General features: G+C 37.8%; 2 protein-coding genes across 2 annotated transcripts in view; one reads left to right on the forward strand and one right to left on the reverse strand.

The window, feature by feature from the left end:
- The window catches only part of LOC124153561 (N-acetylglucosamine-1-phosphotransferase subunits alpha/beta), a 31,009-nt gene extending 20,105 nt beyond the window's left edge, over positions 1-10,904 (forward strand). Inside the window, exons 11-17 of the mRNA XM_046526795.1 lie at positions 1,110-1,315; positions 1,403-2,073; positions 3,190-3,342; positions 3,465-3,645; positions 5,208-5,392; positions 8,070-8,331; positions 10,701-10,904. Coding sequence (XP_046382751.1) covers positions 1,110-1,315; positions 1,403-2,073; positions 3,190-3,342; positions 3,465-3,645; positions 5,208-5,392; positions 8,070-8,331; positions 10,701-10,790 — 1,748 coding nt within the window. The 3' untranslated portion in view covers positions 10,791-10,904. The remainder of the gene's footprint in view (positions 1-1,109; positions 1,316-1,402; positions 2,074-3,189; positions 3,343-3,464; positions 3,646-5,207; positions 5,393-8,069; positions 8,332-10,700) is intronic.
- A 5,901-nt stretch (positions 10,905-16,805) lies between these two features.
- Positions 16,806-24,335, reverse strand: LOC124153563 (zinc finger protein 511). The gene is made up of 4 exons (XM_046526802.1): positions 24,079-24,335; positions 23,793-23,994; positions 19,871-20,078; positions 16,806-17,390 (listed from the first exon to the last, which is right to left on the reverse strand). The coding sequence occupies exons 1-4, from the start codon at positions 24,282-24,284 to the stop codon at positions 17,161-17,163; spliced, it is 846 nt and encodes a 281-aa protein (XP_046382758.1). The 5' UTR covers positions 24,285-24,335; the 3' UTR covers positions 16,806-17,160.
- Between the last annotated feature and the right edge of the window lie 178 nt (positions 24,336-24,513).

Here is a 24,513-nt window from a genome sequence, read left to right on the forward strand (position 1 = left end):
GAGAAGCGAATATAGTGACATCATGCGTGACGTACGATAAAGCTACGGGAGCTTTTGTAGCTTCTACTGGACCACACAAAGACTCGCTCCCAGCGCTTCGGAGCACTGGGAGCTTGTACTGGACTACGCCCAAAGACATAGCTAGTACCTATGCTGGGAAGAGAAAATAAATATGCATGCACTCATATAAATCAGCAGACTGACAGAATGGATAATACAGAGGAGCATATCAAGGACAAGGATATGTATTAGGATATTACCCACACCAAAAGGGGCATTCAACTATTCCACAACAAAATTTCAACTGACCACAAAAATGAACAGCTCATTAGGAATCAAGTAAACTCTGTTATGATATGGAGAAGTGGGATGTCATGGGGATTTCTGTTTCTCTTGGGCCTATGTAATGAAGGAACTAACAATCGATTTGTTAAATAGTAACAAAAGAGTAAACCTTTGCAATTGAATATGAGTATGTTAGAATGCATTATAGTTTTTTTACAGATTGTATTGCAATGGTAAGCTTGATCTTAAACAGGTAGTTTCTCTTTAGTTACTCATTCAAGAGAATGCAGCAATAAGTATCAACTACAAAAGTTGCGAAAAGGTGTGGATTATTGGACTAGTTGAAGGTGGACTAAGCTAATGTGGTTTCCATATATTCTAAAGTCGAGTAGAATAAACTTGTTTCCTTCTTCTTGTATTCCTTATATTGTACTTTGAACTATATCTTGTTGTGATAATGGAAGTAAAAGTAACTTTGTGGCTACATTCATGAGCTGTAATCCCTTTTAGGTATTTATGTATTTATATTTTCATTCCCTTAAGTGACTTCTTTGTTTCTTTGAGCTGTCACTGTATTAATTCCTCCATATTTGACTTTTCTCTCCTATTTATAGTTAACGCAAAATTTATATGAAAATAGAAAACCTATTAGAAAATATCATCCGGTAGTATGTAGAGAATAAGCACATTATTATTAGAATTACCTTTGGTCTGCAGATTCAAAAATTATTTTTAAGTTATGGTTAATGTATTTTTGATGTTAAGTTCTCATTTTCATTTAAATATTTATGTTCATTGCAACCTGTGTGCTTCTTGTGTTGCAGGTGCTCTCTCAGTTTACTGGAACTTGACTAATTTGATCAAGAGTGGATATGATATTGTACAAGGAGAATACTCCGAGTCAAAAGCAGTCAGAGTTATGGCTTTGTCAATCAAGACATTCACTCTTACTTTAGTTCTCAAATCTGGAGTTAATAATACAAATGTGTACGTCGTCCTGAAAGGAAAGCACAATGGGAACCCAGTCACGGTTGGTTCTCTTCCATATAAATATCTATCCTTCTTTAATAATTGTATTAAATGATTACAGCTGACTACATTCACTTTGTTCATACAGGTGGATTTTAATGTATACTTCAGTTTAACGAAAAATCAAAGTCTGCATATGCCTAAGGGAGAGAAAGCTCCATTCTTTGGATTGAAATCCACGTCGGAATCAGTTCAGGCTAACAAAACTGGTCCACCAACACCGAGTACAGAAAAAACCACCACTGACATTACTCCTTTCCCGATTGGAGTGAGACTTGCTCCAGTGGTTTTGATGAGAGATAAACCAGCCCGGGAACAAATTATCACAAAAAAGCAATTGCAAATCAATATGAAGGTAAATGCAACATCTACTTCATCAAGGAATGTAGAAAAAAGTATAGTGCCTTCACTGCTTCCATTAAAACAACTACCTGAGCTGAAAAAAGAAAATAGAACACTGATAAGGAGTCTCCAGTCATTGGTGGAAAATAAATCCCCTAGATCAAAATTGAAATTACGTGATTTTGAAGTACCACGTACCGGTTTTCCTCAAGATGAAGATGATAGTCATCAAGTATGGCCTGAAACTCCATATTATACACGAAGATGGATAGGAAGAAGGCTCCATGACTCTTTTGCTGATTCTCTGTTATACGTTAATCGGTTATATGACAAGGCATATGGGCTAGAAGCAAGGAAAGTTCCGGCCCATATGGCACATCTCATTGACTCAAAAGTGATGAAGGAACTTCAAGCAAGGTAAGCCAATGACACAAAGCTGTTCATATTACCCTAGGCATTTTTTACGAATCGATAATAGAAAAACTGTCCTTTTAATTATAGAATACAAATTTATATTTCACTGATATTCTGACTTGCTATTTCATTTTTTTACATTTTGTATAAATAAGACCATTCAAAATATCTTAACAGTGGAATATATGTCAAAATGCTCGAAATTTTTGCCCTAGAAGGGCAGTAAGTTGGCAAAGTCTATAGGGACTGACCATAAAATAATAAATTTTCCTATGTTTTACCCTCCCCCCCATAAATGGCATTTAAGCAATGTTCAGGGGTTCACCTAGAGGTCTCAAATTTTTCAAGCCTCATTTTTTATCAGTCCCACAACTTTTTTTCATTGGGCCAGATTTGAAAAAAATCGATTTTTCTGATCCACCCTAGTATATAGTCAACAGGTAAATTTGTAATGTCCTGGGCATATAAGGAAAATTTGAATCTCAAATCACTTATATCTTCTCTTAGAGCAAAGTTTAGCTTAACTCAAATCAATAGAAACTTTTTTATCAAATTGCTCCATGTTTCTAATGTTGAGATACACAGTTGGTTTTCTTAGTCAACAATATTAAATGATCCATTGTAGAGTATAAATCTGAAGATGCCTATGGGGTCAGAAAAATCTGGGTTGGTTGATGTATATTTGGTTTCCTAATCATTCAGTTTCACCAAGTTATTCATATCATTTTGTGGTTTTTGAAGAGATTGCGAAATGAATCCTTCTCTTTCAATCAGAAATAATTGGCTGCATTTAGAAGGTACCTTGAAAGCACCATTGATATACAGTGCTTTGATATTAGTATCAATTATGAGTAGAACAGAGGTCCTTGCAAGCTGGAGAGAAAATGTGCTGTTTTTTCACATAAATAGAAAATATCATTTACCACTCCACATTTACCTCTACTTGAATTATTTCTGCTGCAGTGGTTTTGATATCATCTTTGAAATTTGATTTTATATGTATCAAGAAGAATTTTAAAAAGTGTGTCAATTATCTTGAAGTGCAAACTTCCTCCCCTTCCCTTTTTTGGTCAAGTACTGGTGTGGCAAGGCTAATTTTTTCCTGCCTTCATTCTTCAGGTTTCCTAATGAATGGGATGAAACATCTTCACACAAAGTTCGAAGCTCTCGTGATATGCAGTATGCTTTTTCATACTACTACTTCCTGATGAGCGAAAAAACAGCCGTTCCTAAGTCTCATATATTTGATGACTTTGACACCGACAACTCAGGGTAAGTAAATTTATGTGCTGACATCTTCATGCGTCTAAGTTGAGATACCTACTCTCTGGTTATATCATGGAATTAAAATTTTATCTGTATAATACTTATACATGTATTAATATGTATTACAGAACCTGGTCTGATCGAGAAATTCGCACTGTCCTTGCTCGAATTTATGAACATCCACTTACGTATGATAAAGTACTTCGCTTTGAAAGGATGTTGTTGAATTGTTCTCAGCACCTAAATCTGGATGAAAAAGTCAGTCATCAAGTCATTCCATTAAATGAACGATATTTGGATTCAAAACTGGTAAGAATAACATTAATAAGAGCTAAAACTTTCCGTGTTACATTGCATTTCTGCTAAAATGTATTGAATTCTTGTCTCTCTTCACTACCAAAGAAAATCTTTATATTGTCCTTGTTAATCTTGGTTTAGTCTCTTACACCCATGCCATTCATCCCTGCACTAGATAACCATTTCCTGCAAAGATTGACTTGTTAATTGAAAAATTTCTATCCTGTTAGTGTTCACCAAGGCCAGAAATAGGAGTGTGGTCAGGGGGGTAAAGATCAGTTTGCTGCTTCGCCACCCCTTATCCCCTTTGCTCCCTCCTTCCCCCCCCTCACCACCGAACCACTAAAATATAATACGTCCTCAAAATATTTTTTTGAGATGCTGTAGTTGAAATTATACTCCGTATATTTGCTATTAACACGTTGCGTACCGGGGTATTTAAATTCCTAGGTATTCCGATTCTGGGTGGAGGTAAATTAAATACACCAAAGGATGAAGTTCGCCATGAAAAAATATTTGACTTAGCCGGGATTCGAACCCGGATCTCCCGATTGCCGGTCAGTGTATTTAACTTTGCACCCGTGCGCGTGACTGCGTACAAAGTCACTTGTTCCTTCAGTGCTCTGGGTGGAGGTGTTGAGATTGGAAATATGCCTTTGGTTTAAACATGGTTAAAAAGCTAATGTTTAGAATATAACTTTACCCAATCAAACGTTATGATGCATCAATTCATTATGAATAATGAACAACAACTGAAAACGTACTAACAAATACGTATTGTACGCTTTAAAATTGTTTAGGTTGACGCGCCTAAATGACGAGAATCTTCGTCATTCATCCGGAACGTTCGGGAAAAAAATTACGAGAATTCTCGCCATCTGTACGCAACGCGTCAAGGAGTTTTATTAATATTATTGTATAATAATTTATAAATTAATAATTATTGTTAATTAATTTCATTATAAAAACAAAATAACTTTTTAGTAAACTTTTCATATTTTGTCGCCCCCTGAAATCTGCCGCCTGGGGCACATGCCCCCCTATGCCATCCTAGTTCCGGGCCTGGTGTTCACCATTTCCCACTTTTTAATTATAGAATTGCTTTATAGGTCTCTTGCATCACCTTTTGATGTTAAACCAGAAAAAATATCAATGTTTATCAGGCTTTTTCACTGTGACTCTCCACAACCCAGCCCTGTTTCCCTGTTCACAACCTTATCAGATTGTTTAACTATTGCTATCCTGAAAATTTTACCTCATTGTCTGTTACATGATGTTTTTTTTATTACTTATTCCCTTCTGGTATTTTACCCTAATCCTGAGTATATCCTAATTATGACTCTCTCCACTTAATTGCTTACATGTCTCATGCCTTGACATTTCTGCTGTCAATTGTCAGTGTGTGACCACCATGTAAATTACATCTCGTTTTTTATGAAAATAAATACTGTTATTAAATAATTCTCAATGAACTGAAAATTATCATATATATAGCTTGCTTTGGAAACCCTTTTGTCATCAGCAGTCTGTCTATAGGATTTTTACTTCTCATGATTGATTTTCCTCTCTCACAGCCTGTGGTAACCAAAGCTCTTATTGTTGGATGCCATCCTATACAAGAGATATTGACCAAAAAATTTGGGAAGCATCATCGCTTTAAATTTCAAGTTGTTGGTGATGAAGAAGTTGCTTTCAAAATGTTAAGCTCTGATCTGAACTCTGCCATTGCTCAGCTAGATGATATTCGCAAAAAGCCCAGGTAGGTTACTCAACCAAAAAATGGGAAATTTTTGTTGTTATTGATTTGAATTACCTTAAGAGAGGTAGTGATAGTGGTTGAATTTATTATTGATGGTAATTTATAAGAGACTACTGATATGATTATGACTTCAAGTATACAAGTACAAATTATAGCCTACTTGAATTTCATTTCAGTGCATGAAAAATGCTGCCTGTAAAGTTTGTGCAGTGTTTTTTGGACAGTACATATTAGGGTTATGTAAGTCATTAAGTTGTTTCCCTATGAACAATGCTCACGTAGTTCTCTTGGATTTCTATTCTGGCAAGGATTTTGGCTATACTGACATTTCCATGACTACTCCAGCCTTTGTCATCAAAGCTAATTTCAGATCTATATCTCCTAATATAATTCTCCATCAGATTGGGGTGTTGTTTGATCGGTTGTCTTATTCCCACCTTTTGCTTCAATAGCTAATTTCCTAGAAAATAAGGAAAGTAAATTAATTAGAGAAGGTGAAAAATGTCATTAATTTCAGATGCTCATTGGTGCCCTGTATTTCTTTTTAATATGCTAGTGTTTACATCGACAAGACTGACTTAATCGTTGCAACAGGGAGAGCAACACATAAAAGTTGTAAATGCACAGAAAAGTTGGCAGATGCAGAGCGTAGCATAGGCCACTGTCTTCAAGGAGAAAATGGCTTATTGGAGCCACAGAATGTTGTGACTGGCTTACTAAAGAAGCCATCAAAATTAAAATGGAAAATAAAACAATAACCACCTATATGAATATCAAAATAGATACACTGAAATACCAGATTTTTGGCGCAGTGCGTAACCATTTTGAATTGTACACCTTGAAATGTGATTTATTCTTAATTTCCCACATTAAACCATGACTTTCCTGGTTTTCCAAAAGACTGGCTCCTCTGCAACAAAATTCTTATCGTTAAACTATAAGATTTTTATCATTCACTATGAAATTCCATAAGCTCTTTGTCCTATTTCCTCAAGTGTCAAGTCAAATACTAAACCAATTTTATTTCATTTTTTTGTAATCAGAATCTATCTGATGATTCTTAGTAATTCAGTATGATGTGGGTAAATTTTTTTTGTTGTACATTACAGAATTCTTGAAAATACTCGTGCACGTAGAAACTTATGACATCTGCAGTCTAAGTATGTTTGTAAAAATTCTTATAACATTATCATTTATTTATTTGCCCAAAGACCTAGTACATATGAATATAGAAGATATAAGGCACATTCTCAAAATCTAGATACAAAGGTTTAACTGCCGTTATTAAGGTAATCGTCAACAGAGTAATACATATAGTTCAGTAATAGCCTTTTTAATTTACACTTAAACAAATTGATGTTGTTCACATTTTTTATACATGTAGGTAGTTTGTTAAACAGTTTGATGCCCATTTCCTTTGGGCCCATTTTAGCTACCTTAGTGCGTACAAAATTGTAATGCAAGTCACTTTGTGACCTAGTGGGGTAATTATGAAAAACACTATTCATGACGAAATTATTAAAGTTATTTTTTACATACATAATAGTAGATAAAATATACACTCAAGGAATCGGTAGAATTTGCAATTCCTTGAAGATTGGTCTGCTAGGAGACCTAAAACCTTTGTTAGCAATTATTCTCATTGCACGTTTCTGTCTGGAGACGAAAAATTCTTGATGCGTGATGGCTAGAGCCCCAGAAGATTATGCTGTAAGTAACATGAGGGTAAAAGCCCCCATAATATAAACTTAGCAATGTAGTCTTTCCCACTGTGGAGCTAAGCTGTCTCAGCAAGTAGCAGGTAGAATTTAATTTACTGCTGATGTAATTGATATGGTCGTCCCAAGTCATTTTATAATTCAGAGTTATACCTAGAAATTTACATGTATTAACTTGCTCAATTGATTTACCTTCCAGTCTTACTAGCATGCTTTCCATTGGTTGGCCACTAGACTTAAAATGAATTAGTTTGCTTTTATTTGGGTTTACAATCAAGTAGTTGTCATGGGCCCAATTGCTAATCAAATTACAAACTAACTGAGCATCTTGGTTCAAAGATTGTTCAGAGTTAGTTGAAATGATAACAGTGGTATCATCCGCATACAGTATGTACTGGTGAAATATTGTCCTTAACAGATATAGAAAGAGGTAAGTTGTTAACATATAATAAAAACAAAAGTGGCCCCAAGGTTGAACCTTGTGGAACACCCACTCGTGAATTACATGCAGTAGATGTATACTTGACTCCATCAATTGTAATAGTTACCACCCGGGATCTATGGTGTAAATATGATTTTATCCATTGAAGTGAGATGCCCCTAATGCCCAATCTATGAAGTTTAAGCAAAAGATGGTCATGATTGACAAGGTCAAATGCCTTAGAAAAATCATAAAATAGAGCCATTGTTTTATTTTTCTTGTCTATTGAATGCAGTATTTTGTCAAAAGCTTGTGTGATAGCAGTAACTGTAGACTTTCCTTTTGTGAACCCATGCTGATTGCAAGAGAGATGACGGTGTTTTTCCAGAAATGACACAATTCTTGTGTATACTATTTTTTCAAATATTTTAGCAGAGTTTTGCTAGGCAATAGACCTATATTCTTTTGATTGATGTCTTTATTGAGTCTGTTTGATGAAGATGACTGATATTCCTGGTATTTTCTTTTCTCTGTGAAGGAAATTTGTTTGCTTGAATGACAACTTGGATCCACGGCTGCCAAAGAATAATGAAAAGGTTCGAATTCTCCTTCAAGATCTTTTTGAAGCTCTCTTCCCAAAGCCCTCTAGCTTCGAATTGCCCCCAGAATATCGGAACCGTTTTCTAAAAATGTCTGAACTGCAAGAGTGGCGTACACGACGTGCATGGCTGAGGCTGATTGTCTATGTGAGCATCGGGATTCTAATTTTGTTTTCGCTCACCAACTTTTTCTATTCTGAGGTAAGAGAAATGTGGATTAGACAATGCCACAGAACCATTTTAAAAAATTAGAATTAGAAGAAAATTTTTTTACAGTTAGTCATTTGGTTTTTGACTCTACTGTCCTAGCAAAAAGTTGAGGTTTCAGAAACCAGAATTGTGTAATAGGAAGAAGATAATGTACGGGGTAAAAGGTTATGGATTTGATTAGATAAAATGATTGCTATGATTTGAAGTAGGAGCATCCACAAAATTTAAGCAACATCAAATATATAAACTTCCATGTATGGCTAAAAAAAGTAAAGATAGAAAATGAGAAAAATAAAAGATGAGCAGTGCTTTAGTTCAGCTTTAGTCCTGCTGGCAAACATGGATTTGAGTCCCTATCAGGCTGCATTTTTATGCTCTGATTTCTGGCTTTTTCCATCTACCACAGCACCATTGTCCACATCCTTTTTCAACTACATATTTGTTCCTATCTCTTTCTTTCCTACCTAATGAATTTATTTGTATATTTGCACTTACGGCATCAGGTGAATGAATATAGTGTTGAAGAATCTGAGCTTTTCCCGGTGAATAGCGTGGATGAAAGCTTCTCGGGTTTCCAACCGGGTCAGGGTCTGCATGGTGTAGGCCGACGTTTCGTTGGGAGACTTTCCCAACATCCTCAGGGCTGATGATGCCGTTGTCGCGGTGTTTCGATATATATACCCTCCTCCTTCACCTAGGTGGTCTCTGATTGGTCCGGGATTTTTCCTCCTTCCTCGTCCTATTTAATGCCAGGTTCCAAGCGCTACTTAGCTGCAGTCCTCGATCTCTATTTATATTGTTGGGGTGAAGACGGATCTCCACGGCTTCTTTAGTTATACGGTCCCAATAGCCCCGTGTTCTTCCAAGTTGGGCAGTTTCTTCCCAGTGGATATTGTGATTTTCCTGGACACAGTGTTCAGCAATGGCCGATTTTTCAAGCTGTCCGAGTCGGAGGTGGCGTCGATGCTCCTTCACCCTCGTCTCAATGGTCCTCTCCGTCTCTCCAATATACACTTACCACATTCACATGGAATGCGGTAAATGCCGGCTGTCTTGAGTCCAATAGGGTCCTTAGCTCGGACTAACTGATCCCGGATTTTGCCAGGAGGAAGGTGAATGCTACGAATATTGTGTTTAGCAAGAATCCTTGCTATCTTCCCCGAGACCGTGGAGACGTAAGGCAGGATGGCTTTTGATGCTGGAGGCCGTTCTTCGTTTTGTTTGTCTCCTTTGTCTTGTCTAAAGGCCCTTTTAAGGGCCCTATGGACTTGGAATTGGCTGTATCCGTTGTCAATGAATGTCTTCTTCAGATGTTTCAATTCTCCTCGTAAATTATCCTCGTCGGAGATCTTTTTGGCCCTATGAATTAGTGAGGATAGGACCGCGTTCTTCTGTGATGGATGATGGTGACTTTGCCCATTTAGGTATAGATCGGTATGAGTTGGCTTCCGATATACCTTGTGTCCCAGGGTACCATCTCCCCTGCGACGGATGAGGATGTCCAGGAAGGGTAACTCTCCGTTTGTTTCAGTCTCCATGGTAAACCGTATGTTGGGGTGACGGCTATTCATGTGGTCGACGAATGAGTGCAGGGTATCCATTCCGTGGGGCCAAATGATGAATGTATCGTCGACATACCTGAAGAAGCACTTAGGGCGCAGTGGAGCCGAGTTGAGGGCGTGTTCTTCGAAGTCTTCCATAAAGAAATTAGCAATGACAGGCGATAGAGGCGAACCCATAGCCACTCCATCTGTTTGCTCGTAGAAGTCTCCGTTGTATAGGAAGTAGCTGGAAGTTAGGACGTGGCGGAAGAGTTCCATCATCAGCCCTGAGGATGTTGGGAAAGTCTCCCAACGAAACGTCGGCCTACACCATGCAGACCCTGACCCGGTTGGAAACCCGAGAAGCTTTCATCCACGAATATAGTGTTATAAATACCTATGTCTTTTGACTGCATTTGTTTTTCCTGCAAAATGTTACAATAAACAACATTAACTTAAGCCAACCATGAAATCCAAGGACAAAACAGACAAAAATAAAGACAGAGGTAAAACTTTGTTTCCAAATTTTCATTGACATCGCAATGTCTTCGACACCCATTTTCTGAGACATACCCTTTTTAAAAAAAAGCTCAAAGGATAACTTCAAAATGACTTTCTGATTTAATCACCTTAGAAATAACATCTTTATATATATTTTGCCATCATTTGACTGCATTTCTCTTTCAATCTTGAAAAATCATTGCCTAATTAGAGTGTAACAACATGAATTATATAAATATCAAGTGGTAAGAATTAAAATTTAAATATTTATGACCAAAAATTTAAATTTTCATGCATCATTAAAAATGTTTATTTCAGGTCATGAAGGTTTGGAAGAAATTTTCACGACATTCCCGGCGCCGTCAATCAAGAAACCAAATTAGATCACAAGACATCACTTGTGTTTGATGATTGAAGATGTTTGCCATTGCTGTGATATTGAAGAACTTAATTGTTCATGATCTCTTTCGAATTTTTATCAGTTACCTTATATAATTTGATAAATAAATTGGCTTTAAAGAATGTTTTTCCTTTAAATCTTTCAATTCATATTACTTTCTTTCCTGCGAATGGAACCTCCACATCATACACTGCCAGACACCATAGAAAATTTTGCCAAAAAGTCACTGCACAAGTTACATCTTTTTTTTAACACATGTACTTAATTTGCCTTCTCTTAACTGTAAATCCAATAGGAAGAAATCACTACCTGCATATTAGTTCATCTCTGTCTACTGCCATCAGACCCTGAGTAGGATTAGCAATAAGTGCCACCATATTTATGAAATCCTTTTTTCCCTATCCCAATTTATTCGTTGACCAAACTAACAATCAGTGAACTGAAATTTTAGGTAACGATCAATGAACTTATTTTAGCTACCTCGTTTACACAAAACCAACAAAAATCAATAATACCATAAGAAATGAAACAATTAAGAATTTGCACTGGAGAATCAATGTCACAAACTGAACTGACAATTAAGTGGCACTGACTCATACTTAGAATTATGTAAATTAAGGCAAATTGCTTATTTTTGTTAATGGGAGAATAACCAATAAGTATAATAAATGAGTAAACAAGGAAGAGAAACCTAGGTAGTGTTCATCCTTCACCTCAATAGTCTACATCCCAAAATTCAATTCATAATCGAACAGGAATGGAAATAGTTGAAAATTGCCTTTCTTCCTTTTGATGTTGGAATTCAACCAGATACATCACCAAACCAATTTTTTTTAACATTTGAAAATGAGGGAACTTGGAACACAGCCACAAAGAAAAAAAGTGTATATGTAGATGAGCATTTGGAAAAAATATAAACATTACCAAATGCCCAACTACAGCAAAATACATATTTTTAAAAAATATCTTCCAGGCTTTGAGAGCTAAATGGCTGAAGAAAAGTGATGGCTACTAAAAATAAATTTAATTATTTTGATAAAAGCAGGTGGATATATTGATATTTTTAATGACTATTTTTAAGGCTATGTATGATGCTGCAAGCAAATAGCCTATCCCATAAGGAAAAGGACTTCCCTGGAAAAATACGGCTGGTATCACACATCTGGAAGGGGGAAAAGGTAATGAACCAAGTCACTATAGTGATACATTTTGTTACATGTATGGGGTGTACAGATTGTTATGCATATCCAAATGATATTTTGTGCTTAGTGGGATATATCCATGAGAAAATATGTACATATTTTGTGAATATTATTTAGTTTTCCAGGGCATCATACATATTTGCATATTATGTACATAATCAATGGAATTATATTTGCATCATATATATAATATCCATTTATGCAAATTTTACATGTTACATATAAATTTTGAGTGTGCCGTGTGGGTATTTTGCAGCACTAGTGAAGAAATCGTTTGTAAGAGGGTTAGTAATGATTATAGCAGAATTACTTAGCTCTGATTTCATTTGACGAACACATCATGAAGGATGCAGAATTTTTTAACTTAAATTTTAAATTGTATTAACCCATTCAGTGCTGTGAACGTACCTTTTCTACCTTCCAGCCATGTGCTCGGCACTTTTCCCACATGTGAGGAGTAGGTTTTCGGAGATTGAGCAGCAGTGAAAGGGTTAACTGGGGAGTGTTCCAAAATTAAGACCAGAATAAATTTAAAAAATAGGAGGAATGGCTCATTTGAAAGCATAGGCAGACATGAAATAGAGGAAAAGGTAATCTAAAATGGAGGAACAGACTGCAACCTTAGGAGAGCAGCAATTATGATGAAATGATCTGTGTTTATGATGTACCTTGGTACTTACCATGTGAAATTAATTACCACAAAAAATTAATTGCAGTAGACCCTCGTTATTACGAAATTCACGGGACCGAAAATCCGGATGTTAGTAATAACGAAGTTCGTATGAACGTTTCTTTTAAGAATCGCCGAAAAAAATCGTATATAATAAATGCGTTTAAATTACGCGAAATATATATAAGTAGGAAAATTCATTTCAGTATCTCGACAGAAGAATGCGGCATGACGCAATCTAGGGTTGATATCTTCTCGAATACAGTCAGTCGGATATACGAACTAGATGCGTCCCAAGATCTTATTCCTAAGTTGATAAACCTACAGAGACTCATGAGAGCTCAAGGGGAGCTCTACAAGGATACAACCACTGGGGCCGGGAACCCAAGGCCGAGCCTTATTCGCCCGATCACCCGGGGAGGGGCTGGATGGGAAGGAAAAAGGAGAGAGACGCCGTCGCGATCGGAGCCCGCCGGCGCCTCCAGGGGATGGAAAGGGCTGGGAATAGGGATAAAACACCCCAGCGCTATGGAAGCGAAGGGGGCCCTACCTAGCGAAACCATGCGTACGCAATTTCTCTACCACCATCCCGGGGAGATTTTTCTATGAGGAAGAAAAATCCCAATGAGAGGGACAGTGGTGATAAACCTACAGTCCGGCCGCCGAGAGTTGTCCGATGATAGGATGAATGGTCTTGGTCAGGGTATGGGGCAAGGTTGCCAGGTAAGAAAGGGAAACGTCTACAAAGGGTTCCATGAAGAAAGGAGCCGGAATTGACGACGAGCGTGAAGGGCCCAGAGGAAGAATCACTTGGTTTGGTGTTTCGAAGAAAGGGCTTGTTTGGGTGGATCAGGCTTATTTCAGTGCTCCTTATGCATTTGACGTTGTATGACTGGGCGAGGGTGTGTTAGGTGCGTTTGGGGGAGAGCGATTGGCTGTAAACCGTGCTGGCCCAGGGTTATCTGCCCCTCCTATTGTGCCGTCATCGGACAAATCTCGCCGGGCGGACTGTATGCAAGGAATCGAGAGCGATTATCCTGTAGAATGCAACACCGCATTACACGCATGCGCTAACTCTCGAAATTTGACAATTTTGAATGCTCGTACCTCTGAAAATTTGTAAATAGAATGTGCGTAAGAATACTATGCGTCCAATTTACGAGCGGTTATGAGTGGGTCACCGTGACTCCACAGGAATGAAGCTTACTATATGACGTAGCGTATAAACTGAGTAAAGAACCATAACTGACGCTCTTGAGCACAGTACACGAGAAGAGCTTAGACGTGGCGCGATTATTAAAACTGTTAAAACTTATCGTAGTGAATTTCCTCCTAAATGCCGTTGCTTATGTGTGGAACTTCGTAATAAAGTTCATTTTGTTATCGCTGGGACCGGGACTGAGGTTCTTAATTTCGTAAAAACGAAAATTTCGTAATAACGTTTCTTTTACTATAGCTTGTATAGGCCTTTTCGTAGGAACCAACTATTTGCTTCGTAATAACGAGAACTTCGTAATAACGTTGTTCGTATTAACTGTATACACCATAAAATGTTCATGTTCATTTGCATGGTTACTTCGTGCATCTGTCAGAGCAGGCTTCTAACTGAAGGACTGAGCTTCTCACTAGGTAATGCTACTCTATGGTAATATCTATGAAGGGCATTCTTAATTATGTTCTCCACATTTTATCTCCAGTGTTTGTGGGGAGCTAAGAACCGTCCTTAGTGAGTCAGAAACAATGGATATGAGATGGTCCAAAATCATAAGGGACCAAGATAAAACTAATAAGTTACTTGGAATTCATACTATATCCATATTATTTTCAAGAACCATGCCAAAAAAAGTCTAAAAAGCAGTTTCCAAAGTGAGAGATTCCTATGAAGATAAGGGATGGTCAGATCGGATACCTTGGATTCAAATATCTGCGGATATTGCCCTTAATTGGATACATCGGATCCTAAGTCGCGGATGACATTGGATCTGGATCCAAAATTTTAAAATAATGCTTAGTGAATGCAGCATCCAATAAGAGAGTGGAAAGAGTTCTGATCCTCTCTTCGCATGTACCGCCGCACTGCAGCACTTGTCCTACTCATGAAACATTTTGTTTAAAATCCCTCGTTGGGGTTATGCAACAAAATCTCAGACGAGGAAAATTTTAAGACAAACTACAATAGGCACAGTGTGATTCTTCCCAAGAAATTTAACAATCATAGGGGGAATCTCAGCACCATAGGATAACAACCACGTCAAAAGTAACTACATCACAGATTTCAGAAAACCACTCTCGGCCCTCCATCAGCCCATGCCTCAGATGCTTTTTTTGTTTTAGAGATCACACAGACCATAAATCATTGTCTTCAAATGAAAATATCACGTTACACAAGAACAATCGAATCATGTTTCATCCCTACCCCATCTCACCAACTGACCTTTTTTGGCCAACCTGCTTCAAATCTCCGTTTCTGGAAGACAAATGCTAGGCGAGTGACTGTCTGGACCCGAAGATGTCTCGATGGTTTCGGCAATTGGATGACATGCATGAGATTAAAAAAGAATGAGACCAAACGAGATGCATTTCTGACGATATTCTAGTTTTTTCAGCTCTAACTGATTGACACTAAGTTTTCTAGTTACTACTAGACTATACCTATATTTAACACTGTCCAAAGAAACAAGCATAGTATGAACCCAGTGGCGTAGCCAGGAATTTTGTTTGGGAGGTTCAAATCCGGGAGGTGGAAATTTTTTAAAAACGGTACTAATTGTAAGTAGAGGGTTTTATACTAATTTTAAAACTTTTCATAATCGAAAAAAACTTCATTTTACAAAGAAGTCTTTTAATTCATGATATTTCAATATTTTGTTTTCTTCATGAAGCAAAGTAAATGTGTTCAAGTATTTCAGGGGGTGTCCAGACCCCTCCCTCCCTAGACCACTGCATTAACGCCTCAAAAAAATAAAGACGGACTGGAAACCACAACTGCATGTATCACATAGCTTGCCCGGCTTCGCTTTGAAGGCAACAACATCACAAAATAGCAAGATCTGATGCGTTCGTCCTTGACTTCCTCATTCGTAGTCTAAAGACAGAGGGATCGTGCTCCATCCCCTCCACATCTCCTTTATGCACTTCTTCTACCCACCCCTTCCTTTTGAGATCGTTGTGTGGTCATCTCGTTCTGTTCCTTCACCTCGTCGCATGGGAAGTCAATGTTGTTCTAAACATTTTCAATTGTTTCAGATTAAACAATTGCAATTTAATTTAAGTATATATTGATAAAAATGTATTTCACTGTGTGGAAACATTTTTATTGAGACAAGGAGAGCTCAACATATGCTGCGGCGTGAAACTATCGTAAGGAAATGCAAAATCCACCTCACCGCAACTGAAGTATTTGCCGTTGAAACACAAGTCAGCATGCGATGAGAAAGTGACAAAATTAGGGGAAATGTGCAAGAGGAAAATTTGAATGCTGTCAAATAGCTTGAAAACTTATAAAATGATTTTTAATAAGTTGAAATATTAAAATATGTATGAAAATCAAAATAGCATTCCTTTGATCGCATAGCCATAAGAAACTTGAATAATTACTTCATTTTATAGCAGGCTATTAAAAATGCATTTGGATACGAATATGTCCGAAGTTCCGACACCTGAAATCAAGTATCCGATCCGGATACGAAAAATATCCTGGATCCGTCCATCCCTATCATGTACGACAGAGAAAAGCAAATGGTTTCAACCAAGCCAAAGCAGAATGGCTTGGGTGGAATGCAGGAGAAGGAGCTAAGGAGGCATTTTTTATTTCAAATTAGTTGGAATGATAGGAACTTGAGGAGGCTAACCACATAACTTGCAATGGTATATTCTGGCCTTGCTTCATTGAGCAAAAATGAAGCTACTTCAGCATGTTAAGCAAGCAAGCATCCTTGTAGCTTGAAGTTGTGCCTGTTTTAATTACATATGTACTGTTATCCCCAACCTAATTCTGTAGGTTAGTTTAAAAATTAAAGTATAAGGTGATAGGTATCTATTGGTAGATATTGCAGGTAGCACAGTTGAATGAAACAGTTGCATGAGAGCATATTTCAACAACTTATTTGCAGTGATGTTAAATCTAGAATAAATAATAATACCAGCAGGAGAAAAATCTGACATTGTTTAATTATGAACAGAACAATAATAAGAAATTGCATTTATATTTAGAAAATCACACATGATCAGGACTAACATTGAGAATTCTCACCATAAGCAGAGTATATACACATCTTAGAAAGTCTGGACTGGAGGACAATAAATGATCAATTAGTGCAGGCTAATTAACAAATTAAAATCATTCACATACATAATCAGAGAGGCTTGCACAACTCACGCTTTTATCATCTACCATATTTTTTTGACTGTCCATAATTTTCAAGATAAATACATTAACTCATTCTTACACACATGAATTCATGCAAGCATAAAATATCACAGGCAGCAAGGAGGTACATTCTACAGCTATTCAGCTGGAAGGACATCCATCAACTCATCCATACCAGGCATTTCTTCAGAACAGGCTTTTTCTTTTACATCACCACCATTACTAGCCTCCTTTTTCTGATACCAATGTTTACTTTTCCCACCTCGTAATTTGCTGCCCACAAAAGTTCTTTCTTGACTGTGGCCAAAAGTAAATGATTTTGGCATAGAACAAATTCCGGATTTTGAAGCAGGAAGCTTTTCATTTGCTTGTAAGAGAAAAAAAATATCAATAAGGATTACTCTTAGAATAAAAATAGATATTATATGTGCATGAGGACTTCACCATCTCTTTCACTCCTCTCAGCAGTCATGACTTAAACTTAAGAGTTACATTCCCACCGAGAGAAAAATTGGCAAGTGCAGCTCTACTTTCTTGTATTCACTGAGAAAGCCTAGCATTACCTATTTTCATGCACAGAATACTCTCAGATATTTCTCCCTTCCCTTAAAACACCTTAACAGCAAAAGTACCTATGAGACATTTGCATATACAGTAGACTCCCGATTATCCGGCTGCGGTTTATCCGGGTTGCGGATTATCCGTGCATGATTTTCACTCTCGCTCAATTTTTTCCGCGATCTTTGTTTTTAAAAATCCTACGCAAAATCACCAGAATTACTGCATCAATGCTAGGACATACGGGGCTTATCATTTCCGTTAGAATCCCCTTCGTAAAACGGAAGCGATCGCGCTCTAGTTGCATTCACGGGAGCACCGTGTTCCTGTTTTCCAAGCCTCGCAGTGCGCGACCGCGCTTCTTGATCACGGATACAAGTCCCGCAGCAGTTTCAACCCGGGCAACTTGTGCGAGACGCGAGTACGTGGCGTAGTGCCTGACAGTGTAGTTTGCGACGTGAAGCAGTGGTTTTGAAGCATTCGTGCAAACCACTTTTCTATATCCGTGATCATGCCACGGATGTGTGGTTTTCGAAACCAGGCCATACACAAAGCATTAATAATACGAGTACATCCACGCTATCGTCGCTAAAAAAAGATCGCGAACTGGCGAAAAAAGCTCTCAAGGAGTCCTGGAAGCACTCTAAAGCAACACAATAACTGCATAAATAATAATATATTGTTTGTTTTAAGTAAATTATGAACATTAAAAGACATTTAACTGAAAGTTTGGATTATCCGTGTTTTCCGATTATTCGTGCCATCTCTCCCCATCATTACCCCGGATAATCGGGAGTGTACTGTATTTAGCAGGAAGTTCAGTACATCTCACAAAACTGTCTCATAGCATTTTTCAAGGGGCCCCCACGAAAAATAGTAAAATGTGAGAACAGGTATTAGCAATCGAGATTGATAGCACCTGAAAAAGATACCATGGACAGGGAGAAATATCAGATTCAGGAACTCAAAAATGGGGTTCTAATATGGCTCACATCCCTTTTGAAATGAGTTCAACATTTTAAAGCAATAATTTTTAGTAGCCACTAGCCACGGCATAAATTTGAGTCACCCACAATGCACAGTTTGTGTGAAAATTCCACAGAGAAAAAATCATTCGCCTCGACCTGGATTCGAACCTGAATCTCATAGTTTCCTGCCAAGTGCTTTAGCCAGTTGAGCTACCAAGGTGTCTTTACCCTCTGTGGAAATTTGGGCACTATACCAGGCAAAATGGTGTGGACTGCTGAGCATTTTATGCAATTAGCAGTCCAATTCCTGAGCACTGCACCACAGCTGGAATGCAAAGTCCGAACTTTGACCACTAAAATGTGTTCGATCTTGACTAATTCAAGTATACCAGGACTAGCTACGGTAAAAACTTTTCAAAGAGGGTAAATATGCAGCAGTAGCTAAACTGGCAAAAGCACTCAATTAGAAATCGGGAGATCCATGTTTGAACCCTGGTCAACGTGAATGATTTTTTTCTCTGTAGAATTTTCACACTCCCTCCAGGGTTTCACAAAGTTGGCGGCAAAGCAGCAGACTCAGACCAGATGTGACAATTACAGGCATGTCTGCAAATAACATTACAATTCTCCAACCCTGCCAGTAATCAGCATTTATATACAGGTAGCTACCAAGCTCTATATTTCGAATAGTCTACTTCGTTGGGTAGCCTAATGCAACTCTGAAAATGGGTGAAGAAGTGCTTACTGAGACAGGAGACATTCACGAACAGTTGTCCCGTGGTGGAAAGGGAGAGGGTAAGTAGTTATTGTAGTTTTATTTTCAATTGAAGCTTTCATTACATGTAGGTACAAATGCAGTGTTTAATTAAATATATTACATGCATGTGTGTATACAATAAAACTCATGTAGTTTCTGCCATTTACCACATCACATCATTAATAGAGGTTCCCAGTAATCCAGTGTTTTCTGTAATCTGGCAGTGCTCTCTTCGAATATCTTCCACATTATAAAGAGACCACTGTATTGCCCCACTTTAATTCAAATATGTACTGCCCATAAACAGTGCCGGGGATATTTCAAAGCATATAATTATATGTACATCTCCTAAGTAAATCATGATATAACTTGCATAACAAAAAGTTAATCAATGGTCAATGAGCTCTCTCGTTTACAATGTTCGTAATTGTGAATACCTTCTGTTTTATAAATTAAAGGTTCTACTGTGGTGACACCTTTTGCTGTTGCTCAATCAAGAAAATTATGGATATTTAAATACTTAACTAAGCCAAGAATATAAGTAATCAAGATGAAATTCCTCACCTGCCATAATATCACCGGCTTCCTTGCAGGACACTGTTTTAGCATCTTTGTTTTCTTTCTTGTTTCCACTTTGGCCTTTTTTACTCTTTCCCTTCTTTGCTGAATCATACCGAAAATTTGGAGGAAATTTGTGAAAATCTATGCAATGGCTACGCCTTTCCTCTGGTGTAGTAAATTTGGTAGTACACTCCTCCACAAAACACTGATACTGAAAATTTGAGAAGTTTTTTTTTAGCAATAGGCCATGAAAATGTGGTGGCTAATGTGCAATAAAATGTGGTAAATAAGCCCAGTAATATATATTGATGCATGCACCACCAGGTTATGTTTAATGTTCAGAAGGAATACTATTCTCCCTGCATCCCTACATACAATGATCCCTGAGAATGTTGAATGTGATAAACTAAAAAAGAATTCAAAACAATTTTTCAGAAGAGTTTCAAATCTTTCACCTCACTTAATATATATCTCCTTTCCTCATGATTCCCACTACCCTTGCCTCGAGTCTCAACTTCCGAGTCAGTTATTCATCATATGACACCTTATGATGAAAAATGACTGATTCCAGCCATAAATATAATTTTTGTCATTCACAAAAGGTATTTTAGCATAAGTATAAATAATCATTACTCATTTTACCCCTCCTAGTACTTCACCACTTGTCTACATTAAAACGCTCACTATCCATTCTACTTAAGGTATAAGTTGAAATTGTTAATCAAAAGAGAGTTATAATAACTTCTAACCAATATTTATTTTGGCTTTTGTGTTACTCCTTTTCTGATAACATAAGTAGAAGCTATTCCAATGAAAAACTAGTTATTTTGACGTGAGAAAAGGAAGGAAAGAGAGAAGAGACATGGTCTCCTTTTCCTACACTTCCCCACAATTCATTCCTACCCTCGACAGTGGGGAAGGAGGAGTGTAGGGGTACTATACCCTTTTTCCAAACTGTTGCCGGCTGGGCGGTAGAGAGCTAGCAGCCAATCAGAAGCGCTGTCCCTTCCACTTCACCATTCCCCTTCCCTATTCCCCTCCATATGGCCAACCAGCGTTGCCTTTCCATGGAAATAACTGTACATGAGGCAGTACGAGCACGATCCCCCCAGATTACATTTGGCAACACTGCGACCTGGAGAGCGATGTTCACTGCACGAGAGTCGGAGAGAGACTGCGGCCTCCTACACACTTTCACCTACTAATCTTCTGTGATTGGCTAGAAGAGTGGGTGGGTCTTGAGTGCATTCAAGGGCACTCGTGATCAGTTGGGAATAAGAGTATAACAATAATTGAGCCAGCCAGAGTTATCCCATGACAAGTAGATGCTTTTACTTAGATTACTAGCATACCTTTATTAAAAAGTAGGCAAAATTACATGCAATTATGGCTCACTAAGCCTTCTCACCAATCAGCCTGTACAAATAATATTGCTGTAAGATATCAGCCTCTCCTGGTGATTGTGTCTGCAAGTTATTGGACCAAAGAATCCTCACACAAACATTAATGCCATTTTTATTCTTCACATTCTAATGGCACTCAAGACTGCAGTTGTTCATTAACTCCTCAAATATGTATCTGATGCCCTGATAAAAATAAAATCCTCCATGGTGGGTAGTTACCCTCTGTCAACCCACAATCCACACTAAGTGGAGGGCAAAGGAAGAGTAGAACTACTCCCCTCGCTGGGAACTCCTTCGCTTACCATCCGTCTACTTTCAACGGAGGTTTAGGGAAGGATAGCACTACCCTACTTGCACCTTTGAACTCACAAAAGTGTTGCCAAACGTAAGGTTAAAGTTACTGGCTCAATCCTTACAAATACTTCCTTAATAATAAAATGTTATTGTACTTTTCCACACGATTTAATTAATACGACCGGTTTCGTCCCAGAGGCGACATCATCAGGTACAGAATCCGTTAAAATAAGTTATTTTTCAGCAATAACAGTTAAAATAACTGTTATTATAACGGATTCTGTACCTGATGATGTCGCCTCTGCGACGAAACCGGTCGTATTAATTAAATCGTGTGGAAAAGTACAATAACGTTTTATTATTAAGAATGGATTTTCACAAAGTAAAGCCAGAAACAATCAAGTTTAAATACTTCCTTTACCCTTGCAAATATAACCTTTTGCTGTGAACGAACAAAATTCATAAGAATTTGACCCAAAAGCAAGACATTTAATAGATTACTTCAATTGTATGAAAGTATCATATAACTCCTTATGTTGGTAACAATAACTGAAATAATATGGAGGAGGGGAGAGATCCATGGGACCTCTCCACGTGAACCCCCAATACCCTGGTATACCCGCTTGCGAGGCGTGCACATGGTATATCGCTTCTGTCAGTGTTCTATCCTCTTAGTAATTCGTTACCAGTCTACTTTAGAGTTGGAACCTAGCATGGATTACAAGACATTGTTCGCAAAGATGATGTTCTGTCGTGAACACCGTTAGGGATGTAGCAAGCAGTGAGATCAATAAAAAGTGACAGCAGGCACTACAAGCCATTGGCCCTGGAGGACTTCAATATTCAACACCACTAAGCGAGGAAAATGGATTAACTTTACCCTAACAGAGCAAGGAGAGGTGGTACTTTACAAATTTCAGCCGTCTGGCAGGAATGATTAATTCATTATTTTACCATTGTCTTCACTTGTCGTTTTATGTTCACAATAGGGTGGTTTCCTGTTTCTTTTTTATTGCATAAATCGAAAGATGATTACTCCTGAAGTACGAATTACACACTTCTAGATTTTTAAATGATGATATCTATTTTTTACGATTAAATGAAAAGTGAAATTTTTCAAGCGTGCGAAAACGCGACGGCTAAGTATGAATGCTGCGAAAAATCCAGTGTGACATCATTCTGGTTCCCGCTGCCGCAAAGTGAGGTGACCTTGGGGCGAGGATGTGTGCGCTGCTACAACGCAGGATGCTAGCAGGTAGCTGAGTACCATGCTAGCTGGTAGCGCTTGGCTTAAATAAGGATTCTTAATACCTTATCAAACGAAGGAAACTTTCCGACCATAGGCAGTTTTAATAGGTGATTATTAAGACATGTTTCCCTGAGCTCTGTGCCTCATGCATGCATTGGTAATCTCAGACGATGTAAAACTCCTATCTACTCGTGTAGAAACTAGGTCCCTGTGACGTCACATGGAGTGGCATCGCATGGGCGCCAATCTGGCCTTTTTCAAATGCGGTTAATTGACCATTGCCATTCGTCTAAAGTGGGCTTTCTAAAACCAAATAATTTGTATATTATGAATACACTAATGGTGGGTAACAAATCGCAATCAATGCCTTTTGTTTTCTTTGATGAAGGAAACTACCCTATTCTTTGCCAAGTGTTTGATTGGCCCTATTGTTTTATCATATTAAAGGCTATCCAGCCAATCAAAGTGGAAAAATTCATGCATAATTCCAGGTTGCCTCTAGTGATTAACTATATTAATACTATATCACTAGGAAGAGTCACACACTAATCATAGACTGCCTACCTCTTTGTTCATACACAAAAACTATGTCACTCAAAAGGTGGTAAAGCAGAGTCATTTTGAAATTATCTATATTTGTAGGATTTAAGATACCTAGTTTCCAAAATTGGTGTAACATTTCTTATTTCTTATGAAGATTGATCAATGTTCACATGAGGCATTTTCCGTCCTTTTTCATTTTTGTATGGTTTGATAATAATCTTAGTTTTTGATCCATCCCCTCAACCCCCCCCCCCCCCCCCCCCCCATAGTTATGCCACTGAAACATATATTCTCACAAGTTCATCCATATGGTATATGCCTACGGTGAAATTACATCGCGTATCAATGCAATATGACCTATTACAAATTAATCAAATATAATCTATAATATTCAAAACAAAACCAGGATTCGTAAATCATAAATATAGTACTCTACCATTGGCTGGCGTTCAGAGAGAATGGAAAAGTAAGTGTCGTGGGTTTCCATAATATGAATGTCCAGAAGATGAGGAGACGGCAATGTTTTTCTGCATTCCTTACAAACGTAACGATGCACTGAATTATAATGCTGTTCATAGTCATAGACCAATGTGAAAGTCCTCGTACACCCCGCCGCGTCACAGGAAAACGTTGGAACTCTATTACGAAGATTATCAGAAAATTAAAATACTAAATGACTTTCAAACAAAAAGATATCATATTTCTAGCAAAAAAATTCATACGTCTTATGGCAAAGCTCCTCTTCGTCAGCGTCGTATACGGGTTCAATACGCCCTATTAGACAATACGCATCACCTTCGTGAAATATTTCATCCTTAGGCGATCTCCGGGATACTTGAATTAACCTAATAAATTCATCCATTTCAGCATCGAGGTGAATACAGTTAAAGCCAATAGCCGTTATTATTGCATTCACAGTCGAGTACATCCATGGGCAAAATGTGAGATTTTCAAATTTCACAATTTTGAACAAAAAACTGCGAAATACGATGCTCTTGTGTAACAACAATGTAGCCAACTTCGCCAAATATCATTTTGTTACCAACGAGACACCAAAAAAAATCCGATCATTCCACAACCCGAGCATTTTCGGATTTATCACTACCTTAATAAGTATAAAATAACTTCAATGGATAAAAATTACCCAATAATATTCT

This window comes from Ischnura elegans, chromosome 2 (assembly GCF_921293095.1).
Source record: "Ischnura elegans chromosome 2, ioIscEleg1.1, whole genome shotgun sequence".
NCBI lineage: Eukaryota > Metazoa > Arthropoda > Insecta > Odonata > Coenagrionidae > Ischnura > Ischnura elegans.